This window comes from Brassica napus, chromosome C6 (assembly GCF_020379485.1).
Source record: "Brassica napus cultivar Da-Ae chromosome C6, Da-Ae, whole genome shotgun sequence".
NCBI classification, from domain to species: Eukaryota; Viridiplantae; Streptophyta; class Magnoliopsida; order Brassicales; family Brassicaceae; genus Brassica; species Brassica napus.
This window is the reverse complement of record NC_063449.1, coordinates 36085347-36099678: the sequence shown is the minus strand read 5'-3', so window position 1 is coordinate 36099678 and position 14332 is coordinate 36085347. Positions and strand designations below refer to the sequence as shown.

The window sequence follows — 14332 nt, the reverse complement described above, 5'->3', positions numbered from 1 at the left end:
ATACATTATATATATGCGTCTTACATGTTTTTAAATCCCTTACTGTTTTGTTTTCTTTTGTAGCAAAATTTCTACTGGGAGTCTCAGTTTAATGACTTGGTCTACGGTCTGTGGAAGAAAGAAACATGGACAACCATTGGTGAAAGGATTAGCAAGAAGAAGAGGTAACACAAGAAGCCAAAGTACATCAATGATAGCGACTGGACACTCCTTCTGGAGTATTGGGCGACTGATGCAGCTAAAAAGAAAAGCAAGAAGGCTGCTAAAAGCCGCAAGTCTGATCATGTGGGTAAAGGTTGCCACAAGCATAATGCAGGACCTAGATCTTTTGCAAGGATAGCGTATAACATGGTATCTTCCATGTCTATACTATGAATTTTTTTTTCTAATCTGTCTTCCTAATTTTGTTTTTTGCAGATGTAAGCGTCTGGTTCGGGAGAACCACCATCCTACACTGCCCTTGTCAGGGAGACACACTCCCGACCAGATGGGACTTTTGTGGACTATCGTGCTGAAGAACTGGTAACTCAGGCTGAGATGGAAGCCACACAGCTCTCTAACACTGAAGGATCGCCCGGGAGTCCAAGTGCATCATCTGCTCCTTCTCGCCTCATGTTAAACAAAGCTTATCTGAAGGTATGATCACTTAACATTTTCATTCTCGGGAATTTTTTATGTTCTGTTCTGTTTTGAAAATTTCATTACATATGATCAATTTATTTACAATGTTGATTGTGTTACCTGAGTTGATCAAATTGCCTTATGTTATCTTATGTTTGGTCTTGCTTGGTTTTGAATATTTTTTCATTTCTCTTACAGAATGCTAAGAGTAAGAGGGGATATGTTTACGGACTGGGCAGTGAACAATACAGGGAGCATGCGCCTTCTTCATGCGTCCCCAATGGTCTTGCCCGCAACTTGGAGCTGGAGATGCGTGTGGGCGGTCTTGAGACAAGCCTCCAAAATGTCACTGCTGATGTTGCTGGGGTGAAGCAGGACGTTGCTGGGGTGAAGCAGGACGTCTCAGACATGAGGCAGGAGTTTGCAGCAAAAAGGGAAGCAATCAATCAGGTCCTCCAAACACTTAGGCCCCCGCAAGCACCTACTGGACAGACTTCTGATCAGCCTTGATCAGCCTCAAGCAACAACTGGTCAGCCTAATCCTCCCAATGGCATTTAGAAGTTGGTTGTTTATCTTATAACCTCTTTTGTAACAAGGTCTTTTGATAGTCTTCTTAGACTCAAAACTCTTAACCTTGTCTATGTAAGTTTTTATGAATGTTGAACCTAAGACTATCTTTTATATATATATGAAGTTGTGTGTTTATTGAATGTGCAATGTTTAATAATTTGAATGGATATCTAATATGAAAAATTGGCTACTTAAAACTAATCAAACGAAATGTTTTAAAAAAACTGTGGCTACTACAAAGCCACTAAAACACAGTGGCTAAATCGTGGCTACGTAAACCAAATGAATTGGTGACACAACCGTGGCTAGAATAGCAACTAAGAAAATAGTAGCACCACCGCGGCTAAAGTAGCCACGATAAAGAAAGTGACAAAACCGTGGCTATGGTAGCCATTATATATAGCCATGCTTTTTTATTAATACTGTGGCTAAAAGAGCAACGAAAACGCGCGTGGTAAAAGCGTGGCTATTAGCCACGATTGTTTTTAGTCACGAGGCTATAGCCACTGTAATTTTCGGACAAATAAGTGTGGCTGATTTTTTCATAGCCACAAATATTTGTTCTATAGCCACGATATTGTAGTGGCTATGCGGTGAATTTTTACTAGTGAAAATAAGTAATTTATTTGTTGTTCTAGAATTAGATGATTTTTAGACCAAACTGGTGAATATATATTTGAAATACATTTATATTTTGAGTCTGCACTTATATTATATAACAGCTTGATATATTAGATTTGAACACTAACCATGTGAATAGAGTTTGTCGGTGATTTTTAGATATGTATCTGAAGTGGAACTAATTTTTACAGATGTTCATCTTTTTTAACTGAGACTTCTGTAATTTACCAAATTCATAAAAGTAGTTAAAAAAAAGAAAAAAACTCATATCAATGAAACAAAAACGAGAACGAAAGCACAATTTTATAGATGTAGAAAATTAAATCACTTATAGAGAGTCAATAGTAAACAAATCGAGGGCAGAAAACCTAATCCTCTTTCGTCATTTTACAAGCGATGTTACCAATCTGGTTTTGGTGATTTTTGTCAGCCGCAAAACTTAATTTCTTTTTGTGCAAATAACTCTTAAAAATAATTAAAATGAGTTATAATATGTTACTTCTTTAACAACGATGATACATTTAAGAGACCACCATTTGTATTCGTCATTTTACAATCGATAAAGATTATAGCGTTACAAAATGTTAAAACCATTTAATTAATAAACATGAATATAAAAACTCACGCCGCGCATGCGCACAGATTATTATCTAGTTAAAATTAAAAAGGGATTGACTATAGAGAAAATTACTCAGATCCATCCAAAAGATTATAGGGTAGCAAGCTCCTTGTAGATATCATTCGTCCTTTCAAGCGAAAGAGCATTACCAAAAATAGTTCTATGAGAAAATCTATCTCCAATTTGTTTTTGGGACTGATAAGATGCTCCATGGGACTGAGACGATGTCACAATTTCACCACTTACAGTTAGAAAAGGTGAATTATGTTTCTTTGCGTCATTACAAATATTGTTTTAGTAGAATGTGCTTAATTACATCGTAACTCTATATATGAAAGCAAAAAACCATGATATGTAGCTTAGTTGTTTGTAGTTCATCACGATGTTATTACCTAGATCCAAACCAGGATATTTATTTGTTACTGTTAAAAGATTATATGAAAGTAGAAAAATGAGGCTTATTGATCCAAACATATATCACATGCTTTATAGTTTTATTAAAGACAAAAATAACACACTTAAACAAACAAGAAAGTAGAATACATATATGTATAATTCAGCACTTCCATTTCATATGTCACTCAATATTTCTACACTGATTATTTATTGAATTTTTAAATACTGAAACCAACATGCTTCAACCATGCACACACACACAAGTACTGATAGGATATAAGTCACATGAGGAGTACTCTCCTCTATTCCTCAGACAAGAGATGTTCGTCGATCTCTTCGGAGACCTCAACACAGAACTGGAGGAGAGTCTCGGGATGAGCAACCTCGTCGCTAATCTTCTCATACTCAAGGTGCCAGTGCACAATACTCCCTGGTCCCCCATGCTTAGGGGTCACCTGGATCGTGATCAAGAAGCTTTTGTACTCTTTCATCAGATCACCTTCTATAACCCTGAACGTGATCAAGTTCTTTTCCGGTTCCACTGCCTCGATCCTCTCCTTTGCCACCTTTGCCTCTCCATCTGCACCAAATTATTTAATAATGTACTAGATTCTGATCCGCGCCAGAGCGCGCGCGGGTATGAATTTTCGATTTTTAATTATTTATTTTATTAAATGATGTATTTGTAAAATTCATTCATATTATATTCATTAAGTAAATATATTTTTTTGCATCTTAAACTATCTATTTTTTTACGAATATGTGATATCATATAAAAAAATATAAAAAATGAGTATACATAGTTAATTAGATAATTGTAAAAACATAAATTTTTCTTTCGTTTGTGATATCATATAAATAATGATCCGCCCAGTTAACAAAAATCATGATTTTTTTTATGTGTAATTTTTTTTGACCATTTCCTTAAAACTATATTAAATTTTACATATTTTAATTAGAATATTTTTAATATCTTTACCTTTTTATTTGAAATGCAACTCAATATTTTTTTAAAAAATTATAACAAAATATTTAAAAAATATTTTTAGAATTTGTTTGAAAAATATAAAAATTACATTTTAAATTAAAATTATCCTAAAATATGATAAGTTTTGATGTAAACGAAAACTCAAATTATGTCAAAAATAATTATATTCAATGATAATAACAATTTAAATTGATTATTTTTAAAAAAATACATTTACAAAAATATTGTTTGAAAGAAAATTCATTTCTCTATCAAATATAAAATGAAAATATTATAATTAAATAATAAAAAATATAAATAAAAACCATAAATTTAGCAAATGACAACTGAGTTATATTATGCTAAAATTTTATTTCTAACAATTTAGCAAAAGACAAATGAGTTATGAGAAAATAATACCATATAATTTTTAAAAACATAGCAATTCTTAAATATTTTTTGAATAAATAAATATTTTTTTAATTTAATCAACTGAAAATAATATCCGTACAATTGTGTGAGTCAAATTCTAGTTTTATTGATGCATGTTATATATTAGTGCTATATGTTTTAGGTAACATTTTAATGATGCACGTTTTTTAAAATCTCCATTATTAAAATTATGCACGTAAGGATAACTCATGAGTTTTTTTTGTTGATTAAATGACATTATGTCGAAATTTATTTAAGGATATTTCATTAAGGTAACTGAAAAAGACAAACAATAAAATAGAAAGTTTAAATTCATTTAAGCATATTTCATTAATGTAACTGAAAAGACAAGTAATAAATTAGGCAGTTTTATTCGTTTTAGGATATTTCATAAATGCAACTGAAAAAGACAAGCAAAAAAATAGGAAATTTAATTAATGAAGTAAAAACATTTTTAAATGGATACTTCTCTTTTAATATATATATATATATATTATATAGGTTTAACTTTGAGAATAACTTGAATGTTAGTTAAAAATCTTATTATTAGGACATATATTCAAGTGGTAGTATTAATTATATTGGTTATCGCCGTGTAGGTTAATTAGAGAACTCTTTACTATTGCCACTGAAGGACCTAGACGACGGTGGCATACCTCATATTATTAGACCTAATAAATCTTGGTTTAATTAGTCCAATGATTAGAAGATCAAAAAGTGTATGAATTAAGTATACTTGCCATGAACGTAGTTCCAGTAGACGATAGAACCGACTTTTCCCCAGTCACCTTCATGAAGATCACAAGCTTTAATTTTGCCTGGAGATGCCTTGGAGACATGGTGTGGTCTCCCGGCGAACATGTGATGAAACTTTCCAGCGGAAGCTTTGATCTCCACGTCTGTCTCAAGCTTCCCGACCAAAGTAGACGCCTTGGTTGTTGCCGCCTCAGCCATTTTTATACCTTTGATAATGCTTATCTTGAGAAAAAAATTGGGATATGAGAGAGGAGTGAGTTCTCTAGTGACCTCTTTAGTCCATATTTGTAGTGGGATAGTTGAGTAACTGTTGATGAGGAAAAGTTTGTTCATTAAAATAATCTCATGATTTGTTGTGAACCTCATCCCCATCATTATGATTTTACAGCTGCCGTATTATTTTATATATTACTTATAAACTGATCTATTCATCAATCACATAATGCACGCCGTTGCTTTCATTTTCGCAGTTGTTAAATCTTTGCTCAGATATACTTACTTATTGGCAGCAGGTAGCTCTGATATTCTAACTTTGCTCTCTTTTCTCCTCTGCTATGTTTTTTTCTTGAACTTTCGCTTTCTTTTGGTTTTATAATGTTCCAAACCAAAAGTTTGGAATCATATTTTCTTGGTCGATAAATATGAAATTTCAAATGGTTACAATGAAGATGTAATTCAACTTTAAAACACCAAAAGGACATACACAAATATTTTGATATGTTAACTAAGAACTAAAGACAGTAAAGTCTTTTTTTTTTTTTTTTGTCATCAACTAGAGACTCATACTGATTTTGTGAACTACCCCGGGAGATTTTGATCCATGTGAACGATAAAAGACGGTTGTTTCCTGACGGGCTATCCGCTCTTAAATTTTGCGTCCTTGGTGCATAGATAATCTCTAATCGTGTGAAACCTTCTTTCAGGGTCTTAATATCTTCCAAAAATTTTGCAAATGCTAGACATTCTTTTGGTTCCTAAATCATCTTCACCAACTGAGAACAATTCGTTGCAAACGTAACCTGAAATTTGCGTAAGTTTTTCATGCATTTCATTGTTCAGAGTAGTGCTTCTATCTCCGCATGTAGAGGAGATAGACAAACCCGGACATTCCTTGCTCCCAACAGTCCATTAAATCCTTCTAAAGTACTCAGCCAACCTTGTCCGGAGAAAATCTCATGCTCCTTCTAGGAACCATCTGTAAATCACCATTTCCCTGGGATTGATGAGAGAGAACAACGGTACAATCGATGCATTCCCAATCATATCTCATTTTTTAGATTAAAGTAGAATTTAAAATATATTTTTTTAAATTCTACTTTATTTTTCACTTCATATTGAAGTAAAACGAAGTCCGAAGATAAAGTAACAAATTTTTATTTATTTATTATTCAATTTCTCACTTCAAAACAGAGTGGGATTTGAACAAAATTCAACTTTACTATATAACTATTTTAGTTCAGTGTAAAAAATAAAGTTTGCTTAGAAAATATCCTCGGAAGCAACTTTTTATAAAGAAAAACATAAACCGCCCATATGCAAAATATTTATTGAGTCCATACATATTTCTAGACATTTATTGAAAAGTAACTTTCAAATCTGTTTATTTGTCACAATCACTTTTATTTCAGAAAATGATATAATTTACTAAATATGAGGAAAATTTTCATGTTTACCGAGTTATTGGTACCATTATTCATGTTACCATCACTAAAGAAACATTTTTAAAAATACTTTCTTCATTAAGTGGTAAAAAATTCTTATACATTTTCTATATATATATAATAAATAATTATTTAAATAAATAAATAAATAAGATAAGATAATAAAAAATATTTTTTTTTGTTTTATATTTTCGAATTATACTTTTTCAAATTCTAATTTTTTAATAAAAAAAAAATTTTGAATTTTTTTCGAATTTTAGTTTTCATAATTTTTTAATTTTTTTATGAAATTCGAAAATTCTTTTTGAAACTATTTTTAAAGCCTTTTTATAAAATTTGAAGTATTTATTTATTTATTTATTAGAATCCTAAACTTCACATTCTAAAAATTCTTACTACACCCTCAACTCTAAATCCTAAATCTAAATTAGTTAATCCTAAAATTATAAATGTATTTTTCTCATTTTAAAATTAAAAATAAAAGTAGAAAAATAGTATTATAAATATGGTATTTTAGCAGTTACCCATATTATAATCAATGATTAATCTAGTAATTTTTTGAACTGGGGAGTTTGAACTTGACTAGACCAATCACTGATTGAACTTATCGTTTCAAAAAACCAAAAATTTAATATGGCTTCAAGTTTATTTCAAAAAAAACCAAAAAATTCTTAACAAAATCAAAATTCAACAGGTTACATGACCCGTTCGCCATCCTGATTATAATATGGCTTTTTTTTTTTTTGTAACACATTATATTAAAGGCCTAAAGGCTTAAAGAACTACAAATGGACGGATAACCACCGGAGGAACACTTAACGGTGAGATGAACACTAAAAGCAGTACAATAATGGCAGCGGTGTTAGAGCTGTTCCAGCATCAAAATCACCAATGGAGATGGAGATGAATATAGTTTCAACTGTTTCACGATCTTGCTCACCGAACAATTTGCTCTCCGGATCACATGAGATTCACATAGTCTCCGGGCTAATGGCATCGGTGTTAGAGCTGTTCTCAATCGTCTAATAGGCTACCTATCCTTAGTTGGCTCCTCATCCCTCATCCAAACCCTTTCCGTTGGGTATATCAACGTCGATTTCGACTATTTCAAGTTCTTTAGAGCTGCTGTTTCAGGGTCACAAGTGAAGGGTTCCTTTAGTTTGAGCACGTCTCTCCCTTTAACATTTATTTCTCATGTTTTATTGTACTGCTTTTAGTGATTATAATATGGCTTCAAGTTTATTTTAACATTTAAAAATGGAAATTCAATTATAAAGGTTCAATATTTACGGCAGCTCTTTACTTGTTTTTTTTTAAAACAAACATTTACAGACTCAAAATTTATGTTGACTCTTTAAACCAAATTGGTAACTTTTGATCCATATGTACGACGAATGACGGTTGTTTTCGAGTATTGTGTGCTAAGCTATCCGCCTTTAGGTTTGCCGTCCTAGGTATATGAATGATTTCTGAGTTGAGGAAACTTCTTCTTAAAAGCTTAATGTCTTCCAGGTAGCTTTCAAATGTTAGCCATTCTTCAGGTTCCGAAAGTATCTTTACCAATTGAGAACAATCCGTTGTAAACATAACCTGAAACTGTCTTAAATTCTTCATGCATTCTATTGCCCATATTAATGCCTCCAACTCCGAATGAAGAGGTGAGAGACATGCCCGTACATTCCTTGCCCCTAACAACCCATCAAAACCCAGTAAAGTGCTAAACCAGCCTTGCCCTGAAAACAGGTCTTTATCTTTCCAGTAGCCGTATGTGAAGCACCATCTTCCTGAATTCGCTAGGATGGGCCTGGTATGTACTTCATGTACCAACCTCTGATTCTTTATTACATGTGCCTCAGCCCAAAATGTTGATTCTAATTCTGCTAATTTGTGTGTTTCCCTCGGATCAATATTGATATTGCTAAACACTTTGTTATTCCGACCTTTCCAGATATATCATAATATCCATGCAAACTGATGGTCATCCATCTTTAGGTTAACTCTCCAAAAGAAATGATCCATATTGGCGAAGAAAGAACTTGTAGGAAAAAAATTTGGATTCAATGATATCTTAGATAGCGCCCACACTTGTCGTGCTGGAGGACATTCAAAGAACACATGGTTAATTGATTCCTCCTGGTCTCCGCACCGTGCACAACATGTATCTCCTTGTATTCCTTTTGCTTTTAAATTTTTCGTTACCGCTACACAACCTGAAAATAACTGCCATAAGAAATGTTTTATCTTCAGAGGACACCTCACTTTCCATCAGTAGGCTTTAAGTATATCCACTGTTGGTCCATAAAATTCTGGTGGTTTTTCCTTATTAGGATAGACTCGTTCCACTTGATACCCAGATTGTACCGTATAATTCCATTGTTAGTGAAATGTCATCCGTTCCTATCTTCCATATGATTCATACTTAAAGGAATACTTTCAATGATTTTGACATCATCAGAGTCAACCAAAGTCCTAATTGCCGATAAATTCCATGTTCGGGATTCCGAATTAATGAGAGAGTCCACTGTGAGATCCGGGTAACTGTGATGAAAGTTTTTGTTTGCTGGTCTCGGGCGAGTGGACGGGATCCAAAGGTCATTCCACACATAAATAGATGACTATGTTCCCACCCTTTTAATTAGTCATTTACAAACCAAAGATCTAGCAGATATAATACTCCTACAGCCATATGATGGGGAGTATGATTGGATCGGTTTCAGGGATGAAGCATTCATGTAGTACCGTCCTTTGAAAACTCAAGAAAAAAGAGTATTCGGCTTCTCGATCAGCCGCCACAATTGCTTTCCAAGCATTACCGTATTAAAATCAGTAAGATCCTTAAACCCTAATCCACCATTATCTTTATGAACACATAATTTATCCCATAATTTCCAATGCATGCCTTTTGTACTTCCTCCTGGGCTCCACTAAAACTGAGCTATTGCACTCGTTAGCTTCTTCACTGTAGCTTTTGGCAACCGATAAACATACATCACATGGTTTGGCAAAGCCCTAACCACCAATTTTATAATCACATCTTTTCCTCCTTTAGTAAAAAATCGAAAAGTCCATCCATTAACTCTATTATTCAATGTATCTTGTACGAAACCAAACACTTGTACCTTAGATCCTCCAAGACTTTCCGGCAAACCTAAATAAGATCCCATTCCTCTTAGGTTCTCAATTCCCAAGATATCTCTCAATTCTTGACAACTGGAATCTTCAATCTTATGTCCAAATTGAATTGAGGATTTCTGAAAATTAATTTGTTGCCCTGAAACAGCCTCATATTCTTTTAGGATCCTAAAAATAGTTTGACACTCTTCATTTTTTGTCTTACAAAAGAAAAGACTATCATCCGCAAACAACAAATGAGATATTGCTGGACAAGCTCTTGCTACCTTCATATCCGTTAATTGTTTCAGTCGCTCCGCCTTCTTTATATTCACAATTAAAGCCTCAGTACATATAATAAATATGTAAGGAGATAAAGGATCCCCTTGACGTAACCCTCTTTGAGGAATTATCAGACCTCGTGGCTGACTATTAAGAAGTACCATATATTGAACCAAAGATATATACTCTCGCATTAATTTGATCCAGCGAGGATCAAAACCCATTTTGTGGAGAAGAGCCTCAATAAAATTTCATTCTATCTGATCATATACTTTGCTCATATCCGTTTTTATCGCCATGAATTTGTTTTGACAAGATTTATTAGTTCTCAGTCCATGAAACATTTTTTGCGTGATAAGAATATTATCTGATATTAACCTTCCTGCCACAAAAGCCGATTGTGTTTCCGATATTAGCCGTGGAGACATCCGTAAGAAATGTTTAAACATCTAGGAGGCAACGTTAATTTTTTAAAGAAATAAATATCCAATCCGATCCATTATATGCATATATACAAAGCAAATACAAATATTCAACATCCGTAAGAAACTAAACAAATCAAATATTAATATGCAACATCCATAAAAAACGAAATATAATCACAAATACTTATATTTATAGTAATGGATATCCAATTCAATTCGTTATATGCATATATATACATATATTTAAAAATATTATATATAACTTGTATAAATATTATATTTTATATAAGTTTACAATATATTTATTTATTAAATTTATTTAATTAGTTATTAGAATTTTTAAAAGTAACTAACTTTTTGTAATAAATATTATTATTTTAATATTTTTATTTTGTTTATACGGATCAAATCGAATATACAGATTAAAATTTAAAATTTTCATCGAATATCCGAATGACTACGGATCGAATCCACTCGGATAATTGATTATTATTCGGACGAGCGGAGCGGAACACAACGAATATCTAAAAAAAGCCCAAATATTCCCTTTGTATTCTAAATAAACGTTTCGATCTTCTTTATCATCAATTATAAAATATATCTGCCAGGTGACGCGAGGAAAATTTAAAAAGGTTATTTGGTAATTGTCACTATCAGAAATTGATTTTAATATTAGCAAATCATATATGTCCCGGAGGGATTGGTATAATAAATCAGAAGTTAATTATTGTTCATTTTGATGAATTATTTATATTTTATCTAATAGTGGTAACTAGAGACGTTATGCATTTTATGCGGATATGAAAGTGAAACGTTTAAGAAGCGATTGTGAATTTTAGATAATTTGAAATATATAATTAAATTACTCCCTTCGTTATTTTATTTGTCGTTTTAGATTTTTTACACAGAGTAAAAAATTATTAAATTTTATGGATAAAACTGAAAGAAATTAGCAATTAAATGAACCTAAAACACAAAACAACATTTAAAATGAAATAAATTTTAAACTCTATAACAGCAAATAAATATTCGAAGAGTTACTCGTAGCGAAGCCAAAGTTGCATCAGAGGCTGGAACTTCTTGATTTTCCTTTTTCTGAGAAGTGCATCTCTGATGAAACGGCCGATGGTCTTGAAGATAAATTGTTTCACATACAAATTGTTTTAGCAGTTTCAGTTTTCAATGGTTTTATTGGAAATCTAGGAACTCAAAGTTTCCATGATTTCCCCATGCACGTTCGTTACTATTTTGTCATTTAATATATTGTGTCCAACAACAGTTGCTAGCTATTTTACCAAAAAAAACAGTTGCTAGCTATATCCGTCCCTGTTTATGTATTGAAAAGATTATTCTCAATATCGTATCCACAGCTCCATCTCGCTGTTACTTTTTCCATGGAGTTACGGTATAATCTGCGCTATTGTAGTTCTCCATTACGGCATTACGTCTCCATCAAACACAAACACCGATTTGTTCTCTTCGTCTATTTCAACTCTCTCCCTCATCTTCTGCACTTTTCCATCTGGAAACAAAACCCTTATGAAATAAGATTGATACATATAGTAACTTATGGGAGCTGTAATAAGAGGAGACTGAATAATTAACAATTAACCGACAGATCATAAAGTCCAGACCTTGGTGCCTTTTTACAGTCATCACCAATTTGCTCCTCCATGCTAAGTATTTTCTCTGGAGATAGTTTTGGTAAGCTGCGCAAAGTTTCATTAAAAGCTTGTAAAATCTTATCAGCTGACACTTAATTTGACCTCCACTTCTACCATGAATTCTCAATTTCAGTTGGGCTGTAACACAAAAGAATGGGCCTTCACTTAAAATTCTGTATTGTTTTTTTTTTTGATCAAATACTTCTGTATAGTTTTATTTATCATGTTTTAAATAGAAAATTCTACCACAAAAAGATAAATTTTATTAGAAAAGGCTGGTGGCAAAATAATAACTAAAGATATAGTATTACATACAAAAATAAATTGCCTATAACGTCCAGAGATCATCTACTTTGACCGCAAACCTCGATAAAAAGAGTAGGGTTATATAATATATGAACATTGAGCTGTCTAAACACACAAAGTTAATACCTTCAAAGAACATTGGCCAATGTGGTACACACCATTAAGAATATCAGGTATACATACTCAAATCTAAACACAACTCATAGCGACTTAACCAGCGGGGTTGGCCTGGTGGTGTTGAGAGAGCTTCGGCCTCAATACGCACCCGGGTTCGAACCGCTGGCCAGGCAATTGGGGTATCTAATTCCCCATAGTACCAAATGGTCCGCCTCGCGCCGAGGGGTGGGCCCCTGGGGGTGGAAGTCCCTCCAGGTTAATCAAAAAAAAAAAAAAAAAAAAAAAAAACTCATAGCGACTTAGTACGTCTAGGGCCGGCTTAATATTGTTATGGGTCCTAGGACAAAAAAAGTTTTTTTACCATCTATAATTTATATTCAGATAATGGTTGAAATATTTTTTAAATTTAATCATTAATATTTTGTATATTTTGTGATGAAAATAAAAATATATACATATCAAATATTTTTGGATCATTTTCAATTTTATTTATTATATTTATAATTTTTTTAATATAAAAATATATATTTATAAAAAAAATTGGACCCCTTAACTATTAATATATAGGAACACGGGCTTGGATCTGGGACGGTCGCACCATTCCTCGTCCCTCTTGTTAGCCGGCCCTGACTACGTCAAAACTCAAATTAGGAATTTAGTAATATTTTGGAGAAAAAACAAAGAAAAGATGCAGAGAAATAGTAAAAAGAAGAGAGTGCTTTCGAAGACTCATCCCTCGAATAAACACAACTAGGTGACAGCCGTTATTAATACCGCCTGTCGTTACTTTCTTCTACTGCCACACATACAACACTCTCTCTTTGCTTACGACTTCCCAGACAAAGAAAGAGAGTGAAATAGTAGAGAATTCTTGTAAAAGCTTTTGTCTTTTAGATGAAAGAACAGTGCAGATCTTAGAAGGATCCGAACACCCAGCACTAAAAATAAACCATATAATAAGTCAAAGATCTTTATGTTTGCCCACAAAGCAAAAATTAAAGTTGAATTCTAAAAACCCTATTTCTTCTTTTTTTTTTTCGAATGAATGTTAAATTTATTCGAAGAAAGCCTTATTACATATGGAATGCATAATGTTTACTTCAAAAAGTTATTCTTCCAACCTCTAGCTACTAAATAATAAAAAAAAAATTACATTCTAGTACTAAACCAATACTGCATTAAGCCCTCTATTCCCTTGACTCTTTGTCTACGCATCAAAGTAATTCTATTTCGAATTCCCTTATCAAACATCCGTTTAAGAACAGGAAGTGGTAACAACTTGTCACCATGCCTGAGCTTGTTCCTCTCCCTCCAGGCAGCGTATAGTACCGCTTGAAAAGCCTAGCGAATGCAGAACAAGCTTTTCTTTTCCCTAGTCGAATCTGTGAGAATCTCCATAATCTCAGGCCAAGTATTAGTGAAAGAGTTACACAGAATACCCTTTGCTATATGCTCCCAAACTTGACCAGTATATGAACACTAAAAAAACAGATGGTTTCTCGATTCAGGACCCGCTTTGCAAAGAACACAGGTAGTATCAATACCCTGGTTCCATTTGGCAATTCTATCCAACGTCGACAACCGATCACGAGCTGAGAGCCAGGCCATAAGTACATATTTCGGTGTAGCTTGAGTGAACCAGATACCTCTCGCCCAAGTACAGACCGAATAATGCTCTCTCACCAAATTCCAAATCTCTTGAGTGGAAAACCTTTGCCTGAACCCTGTTCTTCCTCTCCAAAGACTAGTATCATTACTGTCTGTCTAAATTTAGCTTCCTCGC

The 14332-nt window shown here is 33.1% G+C and overlaps 1 protein-coding gene across 1 annotated transcript; it reads right to left on the bottom strand.

Moving 5' to 3' along the window:
* Positions 1-2893: 2893 nt before the first annotated feature.
* Positions 2894-5298, bottom strand: LOC111206927 (MLP-like protein 34). The gene is made up of 2 exons (XM_048760110.1): positions 4968-5298; positions 2894-3408 (listed from the first exon to the last, which is right to left on the bottom strand). Exons 1-2 carry the CDS (start codon positions 5179-5181, stop codon positions 3131-3133), a joined length of 492 nt encoding a protein of 163 aa, XP_048616067.1. The 5' UTR covers positions 5182-5298; the 3' UTR covers positions 2894-3130.
* Between the last annotated feature and the right edge of the window lie 9034 nt (positions 5299-14332).

What these genes read in the sequence shown, in the direction of transcription:
- LOC111206927 (XM_048760110.1), bottom strand. Translation starts at nt 5,181, where the DNA reads ATGGCTGAGGCGGCAACAACCAAGGCGTCTACTTTGGTCGGGAAGCTT. An exon ending in CTACTGGAACTACGTTCATG is followed by an intron (nt 3,409 to 4,967) that starts GCAAGTATACTT and finishes AATTTGGTGCAG; the next exon opens with ATGGAGAGGCAAAGGTGGCA.